This window comes from Bubalus kerabau, chromosome 4 (genome assembly GCF_029407905.1).
Source record: "Bubalus kerabau isolate K-KA32 ecotype Philippines breed swamp buffalo chromosome 4, PCC_UOA_SB_1v2, whole genome shotgun sequence".
In the NCBI taxonomy this organism is placed as follows: Eukaryota; Metazoa; Chordata; class Mammalia; order Artiodactyla; family Bovidae; genus Bubalus; species Bubalus kerabau.
Genome location: NC_073627.1, coordinates 94,075,163 through 94,090,698, shown reverse-complemented (window position 1 = coordinate 94,090,698; position 15,536 = coordinate 94,075,163). Strand labels below are relative to the sequence as shown.

The 15,536-nt window shown below is 32.3% G+C and overlaps 1 protein-coding gene across 20 annotated transcripts in view; it reads left to right on the top strand.

Annotated features, from left to right (window-relative positions):
- CCDC171 (coiled-coil domain containing 171) overlaps window positions 1–15,536 on the top strand; it is a 341,946-nt gene that overhangs the window by 208,964 nt on the left and 117,446 nt on the right. For 18 of the 20 annotated variants that reach the window (XR_008713515.1, XM_055578017.1, XM_055578008.1 and 15 more), the window contains 2 exons: window positions 8,737–8,882; window positions 10,932–10,986. Coding sequence is in view for 19 of the 20 variants with exons in the window: in XM_055578017.1 (XP_055433992.1) it covers window positions 8,737–8,882; window positions 10,932–10,986 (201 nt within the window). In the remaining variant the exon portion in view is untranslated. Of the gene's footprint in view, window positions 1–8,736; window positions 8,883–10,931; window positions 10,987–11,373; window positions 11,507–12,417; window positions 14,005–15,536 lie in introns of those variants that run through there. The other 2 variants (XM_055578020.1, XM_055578021.1) reach the window with 2 other exon arrangements.

The following is a 15,536-nucleotide window of genomic DNA, read 5'->3' as shown; positions in this document are numbered from 1 at the left end:
TTCACGTGAATGAATATAATACAACTCTATGAAGTAAATTTTGCTGTTATTCCTGTTTTGCAAATGAGGAAACTGAGGCACAGAGTTAAAGACGCCTGCATTACACCTAGTCAGAGTTCAAAACCAGCAGTATGAAATGTAAATTTATAGATAGAGAAAATATATTCCTATTACAGGTTTGCTGTAAATAATAAATGTGACTTGGCACAGCGTCAGAACTGTGGTATTGAATTGCTGGTCTCCATCTCTCAGTTCTCTTCCTTTCCCCCATCTTCTCTCCCCTCTCCCTTTCAGAGTAAATATAATGGAATGGTTTTAACTCAAATAAACTCTACTTTCATATCTTAGATTAACAAATTTCAGTACTAATTACTAATTCTTCTGTTACTGTAATAGGATAATGTAGTCTGTATGGTAACAGTGCTTAAAGGGTGGTATTTAGATTAAATTAGATGCATAGATGACTTTTTACAGAGGAATTAAAATCTCCTTAACAGGAGGATTTAGATACAAGTACTGAGATTATAGAGCTTGGTATACTGTTGTGAGTGTGGAGTTCCTTTAATAACTATTTTAAAAGTGGAGGTATGTGCTAGTTAACCAAACTTCAAGATCTGCAGGGAAAGTTCATTGCTGCTGCCAACTTGTCAAGGAAAGCGACAGAGATACTCCTTTTCTTTTTAAAAAGGTGAAAATAAAAAAGCAACAGCCCACTGTGGTTTTGAATTATATAAAATTCTGTACTGCACTGACATGCTGCATAATTTATCCTTTGCTATGCAAATGTTTATTTCTTATTTCATTAGTACATAAGTGATGTCAGTGATCTCACTTTCTCAGAGGGGACCTTGAATTGTGCATACTTGGATTTTTGATGTTGAAGCAGTGCCATTGTATAACACTAATGCCCTAATTGGAATTTGTTTCAATATAAATAGAAAGCAGCCATTTAAATAGATTGAAATGCCTTAGTGACTTTACCAAGAAATTGACACGTAGGTGAAATACTAGTTTTCTCCTTCCATGGGGAATTCCCAGTTAGTGGATTTTTATGCAAAATCTGGAGAGATGGTTACTAATATTGTGGTGCAGGATAAAGAATAGGGTTTTAGACACATAGATGCAGAGAACACAGTACTAGCTATGACAGGGGAAGGGAAGTGGGAGAGGATGAAATGGGTAAAGGGAGTCAACTGCATGGTAATGGATGGAAACAAAACTTTGGGTCGTGAGCATGCTGCAGTGTATATGGACGTCTTCATAAAATATTGTACACATGAAACATACGAAGTTATAAACCAGTGTTACCTCAACTGAAAAAAAGAGTAAGGGTTTAGATTTAGAAGACTTGGGCTCACATTTTGGTGTAAATCCAGCTAGTAGTTACATGATCTTGGGAACATTACTTAACTTTTCTGATTCTTACTTTCCTTGTATGTAAAATAGAAGTGATAATGCCATCTATCTCACTGGACTATGAAGAATCAATTGAGTTAATATAACTATAAAATGCTTGTGTGATAATGATAGTATGTTTCAGTTGTCACTCTAGCTGTTTTTTCCCCTAGGATTTGGGTGAACTAAGTTAAAATAGCAAACATTTATCGCACACTTCTAATATGATAGGCATGGGGAAGGAAATGGCAACCCACTCCAGTACTCTTGCCTGCAAAATTCCATGGATGGAGGAGCCTGGTGGGCTACAGTCCATGGGGTCACAAAGAGTCGGACACGACTGAGTGACTTCACGACGACGACGAATATGATAGGCATGGTTCAAGAACAGACCTAGTGCCTTCGTACAAAGGTGGAATGCTCAGATCAGGAAATGTAGGAAAGGTTTGTAGTTCAGAATTTTCCCCTGTGAATATATCTCTAAAATGAAGATAGAAATCAGTGGTGAAATCTCATACAAAAAAATTCACCCAATGAATAAATTTTCTTAAGAAAAAAACTCAGACTTTGTTTTATCTACATTTAAATGTAAAAGAACCTAAGTTTATTTTTCCAATTTAAACTTGATCTTCACATTCTCTTAAATAATTAATTTTTACTCAGCTGATATTAGATTGACTTTATTAATATTATTTACTATAAAACATATTCAGCAAATCAAGATAGTCATTTAAATTTTATAGTACAATAAAAATATTAATATGAAGATATTTTAATTATTGTATAGGATTTATCTGTCCTATTCAATTACATCACAAAAAGAATTCTTGAAATTGAAAAATTCTTCTGACAGTAAGTTCTTTTTAAGTGTCAGAAATCCAACCATATGAAGCTCCTTATAAATTATTTGTATTTCTCAATTCTAAGTAGACATTTGTTTTAGGTAATTCCCAAATGATTTAAAAGCAGTATTTAATTTCTAAATGATATTTTCCTGCAACCTAATTCATAGCTTGACTCATTTAAAATATTGCTAGGGAATTCTGCAAATTTTTGGACCTCCACATAACTAAGGACTGTCAACTGGGTGAAGTTTTTAGAACCTGCTGAGCAGTCCTTAGCTGATAAAATCTAACAGAAGGACTTATTGTATTCCATCCCTTTATTTATTAGCTATTCACTGAGACAAAATAGAGGTCATTTAAGAGTTGGTTTTATTAAAGCATCATGGTGGTTGTCACCTGCAGCTAGTTTCTGTCTCCTAAGGTCTGTAGTGCAGCCAAAGGCGGTTTGTTTTATATTCTGAGAAAACATTACTGCCACGTTACTGCTTACATGCCATGTGTCACAATAAATCTAGCCGCCACTTGTCTGTACTTTTCTGAGTGTATTTTCTAGTTGAGAGGGCTCTCGTAATTCTCTTTATTATCCTCCTTTTTTTTTGTCATTTTAAGTGTCTTTTAACAATTTCTCTCCCAGTTTACCTCATTATTATCTAACCCACTTAGTCTACCAGAGTTTTGTAGTATTGTGTGAGGCATGGAACAAATTGTGTTAAATATGTTTTGAACACTTTTATGAGGTTCTTTTCCTTTCCACTATATTTTACTACTGATCATTTTCAGTGAGTTTACTGGACAGGATTAACTTTTTTCCTTTTATACTGATGGAATTTAGGAGGATGTTTTCAAAGGAACATGTGGAAATGTGGTGCCAATAATCATAAAGCATACAGCAAAATGTTATAGCATACTTTGAAATTTTGAAGGTGAATTTTCATTGCTTGTCTGCTCCATCTTTTGAAACTCATCTACCATATGGTCTTCTATTAAAGTGACTTTTTTACACCTTTTTGTCAATGTTATTTTACCTTTTTCAAGTGTGATAGAAATACTTACTTTAAACAATTTATGAATGTTTATATAATGCTTATGTGTAAAGGATGATGTAAAATTAAAATAGAAACTCATAAGTTGCTATATAGAGAGAGATTTAAAGAAGACTGTGTAATAACACCACATGTAGAAGTCTAAGTGTTACATTAATTATGCATATTAAATTTATGTAGCCTTTTACAGTTTATAGGACACTTTCACATCTGTGTCTTACTAGACATGTGAGTTCTAATAAGGGCTATTATTTATTAGTTCCCAAAGTGGGTAATTTATTTGATCTTTAGCTTTGGTTTATTAATGTCACCTATGTTTTGTATCAATTTATGATTAGAAAATTATAGAAGATAATGTCCTTAAGAAGATAACTGAAAATTGAAGAACTTTTAATACAAATTATCCATATAAAATGTAGAATACCAAAACTAAAATTTATTCATATATTAATTTTACTACATACCAATATCTTTTACTATTATATATATATTGTAAATTCTCTAGTTGCTTATCTTACAGATTTTCAAGCTTTATTATAAAATATGTCATTCTTTAGTTTCATGCCCAACTTGTATACCCAATTATAAATCTGGTGGTTGTGTCATTTTAAATGTATACTTTTTGTGGCAGCCTGCATAGTTCGACCCACCCAACAGCTAACTAATTCTTGATTAATATGATTTTCTTGTGGTCATATTATAATGGTAGGGCAAAAGACAGTGCTGTTTCTTTTTCCAACATGAGTTTTAATCCCTTGAGATGTTTTACCTAACTCATCACAGTCTAGGAATGTTTATTCCAAAATTACAGTGGAACAGTAGTACAATTTTAGAAAAAAAGGTTACAGATGTTCTTTTCTTAACCTAGGAAATGCAGCTTTGTTCTTTTTAACGTCTTACATTTTGTATGACTAACTTTTCTACCAAATTGAAAAAGCCATTAGCTTTTACTCTGTAGAAATGTGGATCCATAGATATTTCCCATTAGACAAAAGAAAATCTATGAAAGTGAAATCTCCTGGGGCTTGGTCTTCATAGCTGGCGTAATGGTCTAAGGCGGTACAGTAGTGTGCTTATGAGAAAGAGCTACGTTAGGTGATTCCCTTAACATCCAGGAATAATAGTTGGAGATTTTTGTACATTCTTTCAGGTAACTAACTTTGGTACTAAATACCACATTTATTAATCAAGTATTCTAATTCAGGGAATTTGTGTTATAAATGTTATACTTTTGAAACTTTTACTGAACAAACTTTAAACTCTGTATATCTTGTGTCATTTAAAATTATAGCTAGCTGTGAGGTAATGAGATATACTATATTGCCCTATTGTTTTGATAAGTTTTTTTTTTTTAAAGAACTTCTCTTCAAAAAAGACCTCCGTTGGTGATGGTTGCACAACTTTGTTAATATAATAAAACCCACTTAATTTTGCACTTTAAAAGTGTGAATTATGTGGCTTGTGAATTATATCTCAATAAAGATGTTATTCAGCATTCCACTGTAAAATGTTTTCATAGGTGCAAAGTAATAGAATTTCAATTTATATTCACAATTAATTTTTTAAAAATTGTTAAGTGTAATAAATGTTTAGAACTTTAGAAGTAAGTATGAAATTATGTATGACTTAAGAAAATGATTTGTGTTCTTATTCAGTGGTAACACTTTGATTATAGAAACTTCAGAAACTGTAGATAAGAAAACAGACATTTAAAAAACATGTCAGTATTTTAATATTCACATCTCTTCTATATTCTACCCCTAAGCTTTCTCTGTACTTAACTACTTGGTTGGTATCCATACTTACCCTGCCATCTTTCATTAGTGATACATTGCTTTTCATGACCATCTTAGGAAAATAACTAGATGTAAAAATATCTTATAATAGTATTCTAGTGCAAGCATTGGCTTTTCCCTCTGGACTATGAGAGGTATACGTGAGCAATGACATCATTATCTTAAAAGAAATACAACAAATATATTGCAGAATAGCTTCTAAAATACAGTCAGCTTGGGATTCTGTTGTAAATAGTTCTTTTAAAACACTTTGGATTTAAAGTGAAAACTCAGAATGTTTGATAAATAATATTGTGGCATTGGTTCTTGTCTAGGTGATATTTTTCCTTTTAAACTTTTGTTATATTTTAGCATTAACTTTCTAATAGCTAAAATTGTTCACAACACAGTTTAAAGATAAATGCAGTATCAGGCTTTGAATTTTTCTTTTTTTTTCTTTTTTTGTAAATATTAAGACCTGAGTACAAAATGAGGGCTGTATTGTGGATTAAGTGAAATATCTCAAGGCTGTGCTGTTCTGATAACTGAACCTGAAGTGACCTTTCTCAGACACAATTACAGAGCTGTATGTTTTTCCTTTAATTTCATCAGGGGTTTAATTAGTATACAAATAAAACTTCCCTTATCTTCCTTTCTACCTAATTGGCTTGTCTTCGCTTATATATGAAGTATGTGAAAGTGGGCTGTAATTAGGGTGACCGTGTTAACCTCTTTTCCTCAAATGTGCTGTTGCCTGAAGGCCTCAAGGCCTAGAAACAGTGCTTTGGATTATTGCTTTGCAATCACGATGGTTGTCCCATAGGTTTTCTCATGAGCAGAAGGGCTTTGGGTGCTGCAGGTTCCCACTGCTTAACAGGATCTTCATTCTTCTCCCCACTAAATGTTTATTGATTATCTTGCTGTTCCAGGCTCAGCCTCCAACAACTTAATATCAGGTGACAGTCAGGAGAGTTCTCCAAGTAATTAGAGTTGAGCATTGGGGGAACAATTAGGAGCAGAGTTATTAAACTTGATTTATCCTATTCTCTCCTGAACAGTTTCTTGGATATCAGAACATCACACTTTCACAATCTACCCGGTAGAGAAATTAGTGGCTAACCTGCTGCTTATCATTGTTGCCTTGCTGCCCAGAGGCACACCTTCTTGGTTTGAGTCCTTCGGTTGGAAATATTAGAGTCTGTGAAGTTTATCATGGGTTTTAATTAGATAAATCTGAACAGGAGTAAAGAAAAGCTGAACTTCAAACTTTATATGTATCTATAATATATTTTATAAATGGTGTAAATACGTATGTGTATGTCATATATATATATATATATATATATATATATGCACACATATACATATGTTTTTCTTTTTTAAAAGCTCAGTGTTAGGGTTTTTAAGGATTCTACTTTTTCCATCAAAGACAATAATGTGGATATCAGTAAAAAGACTTATTACTGCATTGTGATGTTCCTCAGCTCTTTAAAATGAGACTTCTGTGTCCATAAGTTATATAAATGATTATTCTTTTTTCAAAAACCATTCTCTCTTCATTTTTACACTAAAGAAGTATGATTCATACCACTTTATTTCTGCCATTTTTTGTTTGTTGTCTGTAGGTTTAGTCTTAGAGTAAACTATTCAGCTGTACCTCTGACGCAGGGTGAGCTTTAGGAGACTTTGGTGGCTCCCTGACCTTGCACCTGAGAGAAGGAGGTGAAAGCTGATGCAAGCTGGTAGATTTAGATATACAGTGGAGATTCTAATTCCATGAGTTATAGCTTCTTTGGAAGGGTATCATAGAATTGCTGAAAAGTCAAGTGTGGTTTTATAGTGATTTTAAGGTCATGGGTTCCCTTAGATTGGACCAGTGAGCTTCACTCTGGACAAGACTGGAATCAATATCCTGAACGTCCCTCACAAATATACACCTCTAGTCATAAGAATTACTGAGCAAGAGAATTTGAATGGATTGGCACATTCTATTATTTCTGTTGGAAAAAGAACTCAAGCTTTATGTGTAACTGGTGGTGGATCATTAATTTTATCTTCACATCTGAAAAATAGCATTTTTTTTATTACCTGAAAGAAGTCAGAAATATTGACTTTAAAAGGACTCAACTGGGTTTTATTTTTTTAAATAAAGAAATCTCATGATACTTCAGTGCCGTTAAATATCTTAACATTGGCACAGACTAAGTAGGTTTAGCACGGCTTTTCAAATTTCTTTTTTGTTGTCTTTCTAAAGTTGGCTCAAATCAGTGACTACTTCCAAAGTGAGATATTCTTGAAGATCTGTTACTACTAGAGATTTTAAATAAAACATAATGTCTAAAAAGTAATCATAGTTTGCTTATTTTTAGTTTTTGACTTGTATTTGTCTGACAGCATGCAGCTTGACTGTTTGAAAAGTAAAATACTGAATTAAAAATTTTTTTTAGCGTTTAAAAATACCTTATTGGTTTTGCTTTCGATTCACAGTGTTTATAGAGTGAATTAATTGTTTTAGCCCCATGCAGGCAGCTTGAGTTTTTTATTTTATTGTGAGTGCATTAAAATAATACTATTAGAAGAGTTTTAAACATGAAATTACTGCATTTTGGTTGTTCTTTACTGGGTATTTGAAGCATGGTTATGAATGTTAATATGTGGCTAAACTCTTAGAAAAAAGCAAAAATATGTGTATACAATCAATTATATAGCTCAGTGTCCAACAAACTTAATTGAAAAATTGGTTGATAAACTCATATTCTAGAAATCTCATAGACAGAGGAATGAGCAGATTTTCAGTGCTAAGAGATCCTCTGATCCCTATATTATTTTACATCCTAGAATTTAAAATAAGAAAATGATCCTTTAACTTACAAGTTTCTAAAACCTTTAGCCTTAGTTCCAAGATGAAGTTGTACTCTTGTATTTTGAAACTTTTGCTAAGTGAATGTTTCAGATTAAAGCACATAGCAAAACAAACATCAATCAACAAATTTTGTACTTCTCTGAGTTGGAAAATATTTATGGACTGTTTTTATAATAACAAATGCAAGTATTATTTATAACTCTCTGTTGAAATGTTGATCAGGTTTGTGTTATCTCTGATATGAGAGTTTTTTAATGGAAAACGAGTGAATTTTATTTTGGAGTCCAGTTTGCTTTTTCGCCAAGATGTATATAGCAATCTATTACAGATATATTTATAAAGATAGCAGTGATGCTTTTAAATCTTGGGTTCCCATTCTCTTATTGGTATCCTAATCCACCTCCCTCTCAGTCACACACACACTTTGGCCATATGATAGTTCTTGCACAGATTCTAAATTTCATGTGCGCTTTCCATTGAGATCTTTATTCTTTGTCATTAAAGGAAGATGTAACCTGAGATTTTTAATAATCAGATATTTTTACCAAGAAAAGAATGTATTCTCCTTGTAGTATTTTAAAAAATAAAATAGAGTTGTATTTTGCAGCTAAACATTTTTCAGAATCTTCTCACTTGTATCATTTCTGTTTAGCACGTATGTAAAATTTTTGCCAAAAATTTGTTAAACCTTGATGTGTAATGACCCAAGTCTACTTCTCAGTCAGTCTGTATCCTTCTTTGTTTAATAGCCTATGGCATAAATTGAAGTTAATTATCGGGGCTGACAAGTAACTCTGTTTTCTGTCTGCTTGCAGAGTCTCTCCGAGGCAAAGATGGAGCTGAGAAGAAAAGATCAATCTCTGCGTCAGCTCAATAGACATCTTACCCAGCTGGAGCAGGACAAGCGTCGACTGGAGGAGAACATCCATGATGCAGAGAGTGCCCTCCGCATGGCAGCCAAGTGAGCATTTGGACCTTGGGGAGATCACTTAAAACAGACAAAAGATCAATTCTTACTTTCATGCTCTGGGTTTTAGCCCTGGATAATACAGTGTTAGAAAACAAAAGTACAGCTGTCTCTCTTTGAAATTCTCTGATATATCCTCAAAAAGAGAAGACTCTTAACTCAACATACTAAATGTATATTTTATTGAGAAACCTTAGAAAAGAATAAGTTTCTATATAACCGCTGATGTTGTGTGTTTTAGGCTCTGTTGTAGTGTTATCTTGTTTGAAACCAGGTTTTCATTAACATAGGACTCGTAATCTATAAGACACTTTATTCTAAAGTTTTGAATAGTTTCTGTATCACATATTTCTCAACCCTTTCTGTCCCATTGCCTTCCAAATTTGCTTCTGCATATATTATAATATTCTAATATTGCAAGTCATATTTTCATAAAGAAATGTTAGTATATAATCAACATGTGTATTATAGCATTTTTAAAGTACACTAAAGGCATACTGATCATGGAAAATTCTTTTAATTTTATGGTTGTATATTCAAATATGTTAAATAGAGAAAAATAGGTGGTTTTCAGAGGGGGCAACTATGTAAATGTGATAGGAGTGTTTTTCGTTTTACCAGGTAATCATGTTGACATACATTGTGAAGTTCAAATTGAACAGTACTCTTGGGTATTTTTATTTGTTCCCCACATCAAATTTCATGGAGTACTTTAAGACAACCCTTTTTACAAACTGCATGGCTTAAAGAAAATCTATTTATGGATTAAAGAAGCATCTAATTTTAATACACTTACTGTTTCTAAATTTGGAATTCTTGATTCCTGTACTTGCAAGTACGCAACACACATGTATACGTGTGTGTGTATGTGTGTGTGTGTGTGTATTTACAAATATATAAATACAACTTAAAAATGTCTGGAGACAAACTCTATCCTTAAGCATAACATGAAAATATGAATGTAGTCTATAAACTAAATCACAAAACAAGCAGTCTGCAATCCTAGGATATCCACAGCTTTGTCAGTTGGCCTGGGATGTTGCTCACACATAATGAAAAAAATGAGTTTACACAGTACCATAATATTGGCATGTTTGAATACCCACCAATACATATTTGAATAATTGTAAAGCTCTCTAACACTGTGCTACGCATATTGGGTATATGAAATTGTCATTTTTTAAAAACGTAAGTCTGACTGAATCAGTTTTTTGCTGTCATTTTTCAGTTGGTTTTCTCATGTCAAATGAGAATCTTAGCATAGGTAATTTTTAGTATGTCTTAGAGCATTGAAAATTCTAAGATTAATGAAAACAAGATTATAAAACCTCTAGATTCATATTGCATCTTCACAGTACTACTGGTAATTCAGGAATTTGTCGTGTCTGAGATCTGTGACCATGGGCACATATTCTTAATAACACTAAAAAAGCTAATTTGAAATTTGGAGAGCTAATACATTATTTACAGTTTTTAATTTGTAATTCACCATTAAAACTTTGTCTTCAGCATTTCCATCTAAACTTTTAATTTCATCATAAAAGCTAAATTCAATATACAGGGCTAGAAAAGAGAATAGTAAATTTTCGTATTTCTGGTCAAGGCCATAAAGGGTTTTTGTGTAATTATTATAGCACAAAAAACCTGTCAAAGGGAAAATATTATTGTGCATAGTATGGCCATTTATATCCACCACTAATATTTCTAAAGTCTTTTTCATTAGAAGCTAAAAGAGTGCGAGTTTAACCTTTTCAACACATTGTATATCAATTATGTAATCATGATTTCTTTTTTCATTCTTTTTTTTAACTTGGAAGATATTCATATAGTTTTTCTCACCTCTAATTTACGGCAGGCAATATAACTGAAAATAAGAGTTAAATGTGAAAACATACCAGTGAATATGGTTAGGTTTTACACTTTTGGAAGGAGTACGATGAAAACCAACCCTTATTTTCCAGTGACAGTGACTTAACCCTAAAATGAATGCAGTTACAGTAGGGTTTGGGTTTTACTAATACCTAATCTTTATTTTGTTTCTAGAGACAAAGAATGTGTTGCCAATCATATGAGAACAGTGGAAAATATGCTTCATAAGGTACTATAATTTTTCTTCAATATTGTTCAGCTTGTACTATGATACAGTTCTCCTGGTCATTACTTTTATCAATATTAACTACAAAGTACTTTGATTCATTTTGTAGCTTTCTTTAAAAATAAGTTAACAAAAGGATCCTTTTAAATGACTGAAAATTTGTATTGGACAATGCTATATTATATAACTTTTTTTCAGAATTCACTTTATGTACTTGATAAAACTATGAAAATAGTGGTTTCTCCAAACTAGTATAATTGAACTTGAGTTGTTTGTGGTCTTTGCTCACTGAACTAGAGGCGATTAAGATATCATGTCTTATAATGATAAAATGTTTGAACACACTGTCCCAAGTGGTGCTAGTGGTAAAGAACCTGCGTGCCAATACAGGAGATGTGAGAAACACCGGTTTGATCCCTGGATCAGGAAGATCCCCTGGAGGAGGAAATGGCAACCTCTCCAGTATTCTTGCCTGGGAAATTCCATGGACAGAGGAGACTGGTGAGCTACATAGTCCATGGGGCTACCAAGAGTCGGACATGACTGAAGTGACTTAGCACATCGTCCCTCTCAGCACTCTTAAACCTACTATTCTATATACATATACATATATATATATATATATATATATATATATATATATAGAGAGAGAGAGAGAGAGAGAGAGAGAGAGAGAGAGACATCATATATTGTATTTGGTAGTACTCATCTACCTTAACCTAGGCAATGATATTTTCCAAGTTGTAATTTATCTTCTTGGTAGGCAGGCACTTTACCACTGAGCCACCAGGGAAACCCCTTATTTAAAAGTAGAGAAACATTATTTATGTGTTTCTGTTATTGTTTAACAGGTAATTTGTTAGAAATATAAGTACCGAGTACTTTTAAGATATATGGAGTTTATGAATAAATCATATTTAGAATAATTTTTGAATCAAATTTTTTATATAATACAGTTTTAAATCACTTAAAATCTCCTATAACTAATCTTGTTAAAGAAATAATAAATAACATTAACCAACCAATATTTAATACATTTTAACATCTTAAAAACACTGGGCATCTCTGTATTCTTTGATATTGTAAGTGACTGGCTAAAAGTAACTCACCAAAAACATTCTGAAAAAACAAATCTGATTTTTAAAATTTCTGAGTGTTATTTTTAAGTAATATTTGAAACTATGAATTCTCCTCCTTCCTGTTTAAAACATTTAGCCTGTCAGTGTAGTTTAAATACAATCACATCAAGTCCAAATATACTAGAAATCTGAAATTTAGGTTTGTAGGAAAAAAGACATTTTGGTTAGATTTTTTTGTTTTTTCAGTATATGGTGAGACTTCGGATGGGAAAAATAAACTATGTCATGTACATAGCATACCTTTCTATACCAGTTAATATTGCCTTTGAAATTCAATTGTTTGTCATCTCCTCAGACAGAGGAAAATAATGCTGGATAGCAGCTGTCTTGGGCGTGGACTTTGACATCAGACAAAACCCATCATCAGTGTGAAATCTGAATGTCATACCTTACCCTTTTGTTGTGAGAATGGCAAAATATGTCTTTTAAGTATGATAAAGACTGATTGCAACACAACAGTTATAATCATAGAGTTCTTCATTTGCAGTTCTTTTAACATCGGAGAGAAAGAAAGAGGTCTGTAGAATTGGCCTGCAACCACTGGAATTTTACTTTTGCTATATGGCTCCCCACCCCCCCACCTTTAGATGTAATAGTTATTTTGCAAATTTCTGTATGTATAGTGATTTTTAAATTATAATTACTTTTCAAGCTTGACATGAAATTTTAGGAAAGGCTAATTGATTATTGGACCAATTCTCTTTTCTACAAAGTGTGGGTGAGAACAAATGGGTGATAAGGAAGAGACCCAGTGGGTCCCCTCTGAAGTTCTCAGGGAGGTACAGCCCGTCTGTCTTCAAGCCAGAGCTTGCAGGTTTATTTTTCTGGCCACTGTGGACTGTCTAGTGCCTTTTATTTCTTGGAGAAACTAAGAGTAGTACAGAAGGAGGGTTTGCGCTATCCTATGCAGTAAAAATGATTGTGGTTACATCTAAGCTGTTTGACATAGTTTACTGTACATAGTCAAATAATATAGCTATTCAGATTTTTTAAGCACATATGTTTTCAAGGTATGCACCAAGTTTTCTGGAATAAAAAAAATTTTTAACCTGCTGAATTGAATTTTAATACTAACTTCTAACACAAGAATCAAGTAAAAAGAACTTTCATGTAGAAATTATTTTCTTGTACTTTAAATAAACTAAACATAACTGTTTTTAGGAGAAGCTATTACTTTTATGGTATTTGTTCATTTTTAAATTTGATACATTCAACTGTTCAAATCCTAAAACTGTATTACACACAGCAGTTGACTGTTTATTATTTTTAAAACCCTATTTGGGACTGATACTAGTATTAAAAAAAGAAGGCCCGTCATTCTTATTTAAAAGCATATATTTTTTCAAAGAAATAGAAATTTTATTTTGATTGAATTTAAATATATTTAATTTATGACTGTTTTAAATGTAGACCAGAAGCTAACTTTTTATTAGGAAACCTTTTTGGACTAATTTCAAGTTATTGGGGTTAAGAAAATTAGGACAAAGATATACAAAATTATTATAACTTTTCATGAGGTGCATTTTTTAATGCATACACTTTTCTGTTTAGTTGAATTCTGAACTACTTTTTGTATTTTGGAAAAACCATAACTATTGAACATTAAAAGAAATCACTAAACCATTTAAAAATGTACAGTTCAGTGGCTTTCAATGTATTTACAGTGCTATTCAATAATCACAAGTATCTAATTCCAGAGTATTTTTATCATCCCCCAAAGAAACCCAGTACCATTAAACAGTCACTCCTATACCCCCTTATCCTACTCTGCTATTGTCTTTTTACTCTTTTGTCCTTTGATGAACAAAAGTTTTCAACTTTGAAGTCTAGTTTTTTTCTTTTGTTGATCATGCTTGGTCTCATATCTAAGAATGCAGTGCCATTTCCAAGGTTGTGAAGATTTTCCCCACATTTACTTCAAAGAGTTTTATAGTCTTAACTCTTGTATTTAGTTCTTTGCTCCATACTGAGTTAATTTTTATATATGGTGTGATGCAAGGATCCAGCTTCATTTTTTTTTCCATGGATGTCCAATTATCCCAACACCCCATGTATTAAAAAGACCGTTCTTTCCCACCATTCAGTAATCTTAGTACTCTTTGTGAAAATCATTTTAAAACAGATGAAAAAGTTTATTCCTGGAATCTCAATTCTATTCCACTGATATTTATATTCATCTTTATATCACGGCCATGCTGTTTTGATCACTGTAGCTTTGTAGTAAATTTTGAAATCTAGAAATGTGAGTCTTCCAACTTTATTATTTTCTCAAGATTGATTTGACTTTTCAGGGTGCCATGTAATTCCATATGAATTTTAGGACAATTTTTAAATTAAAATTTTTTTTTAACTTTTTATTTTGTATTGAGGTATAACTGATGAACAATATTGTGGTAGTTTCAGGTGAACAGTGAAGGTACCCAGCCATACATATACATGTATCCATTCTCCCCCAAACTGCCTCCCCTACCCCATCCAGCCTGAAGAAGACAGTTGGAATTTTAGTAGTGATTCCATTAGATTTACTAGATCAAATTTGGGGAGAATTGCTGTCTTAAGTCTTGCAATTCATGACATGAGATGTCTTCCTACTTATTTAAATCTCTAATCTCTTTCAACAATGTTTTATAGTTTTCAGTGTACAAGTTTTGCCCCTTGTTTAAATTTATTCTTCATTATTTTATCCACTGAAATGCTGTTGTAAATGAAATTATTTTTAAACTTCATTTCTTGGTTCTTAATTGCTAGCATATGTTAATATAGCTGATTTTGTGTATGGGTCTTGTATACTGCAACTTTGCTGAATTTATTAGCTCAAATAATTTTATGTGTGGATTCTTGAGGATTTTTTATATATAAGATTATGATTTCTATAAATAAAAGATAATTTTACTTCTTTCTAATTTGGGTGTTCTTTCTTCCTTTCTTCTTTTCCTTTCCTCCCCACTCCTTTCCTGTATTTCTTTTTTTAAATCTAATTCTCTGGCTAGAACTTGCAGTCCTAGCCATAAGATAATGTGATGACAGCAGACCTCCTTGTGTGTTGTTCCTGATCTTATAGGGAAAGCTTTTGGTTTTGCATCATTAAATATGATGTTATATCTATTTTTTCCATAGATGTCCTGCATGAAAGTGAGGAAACATTTTTCTGTTCTTAGTTTTTTGAAGTTTTCTTATCATGAAAGAGTGTTGTTATTTTTATAAAAGGCTCTTTCTGCCTCAAATTAGATAATCTCTTTTACTTGCAACCTTCATTCTATTAATGTTGTGTACTATATAGATTGGCTTACATATGCTAAATCACCTTTGCATTGCTGGTGTAAAAACCACTTCATTATGTAGAGTACAATCATTTGACTACTGCTACATTTGGCTTCCTAGCATTTTTTAAGGATTTTTGCATCTGTGATCATA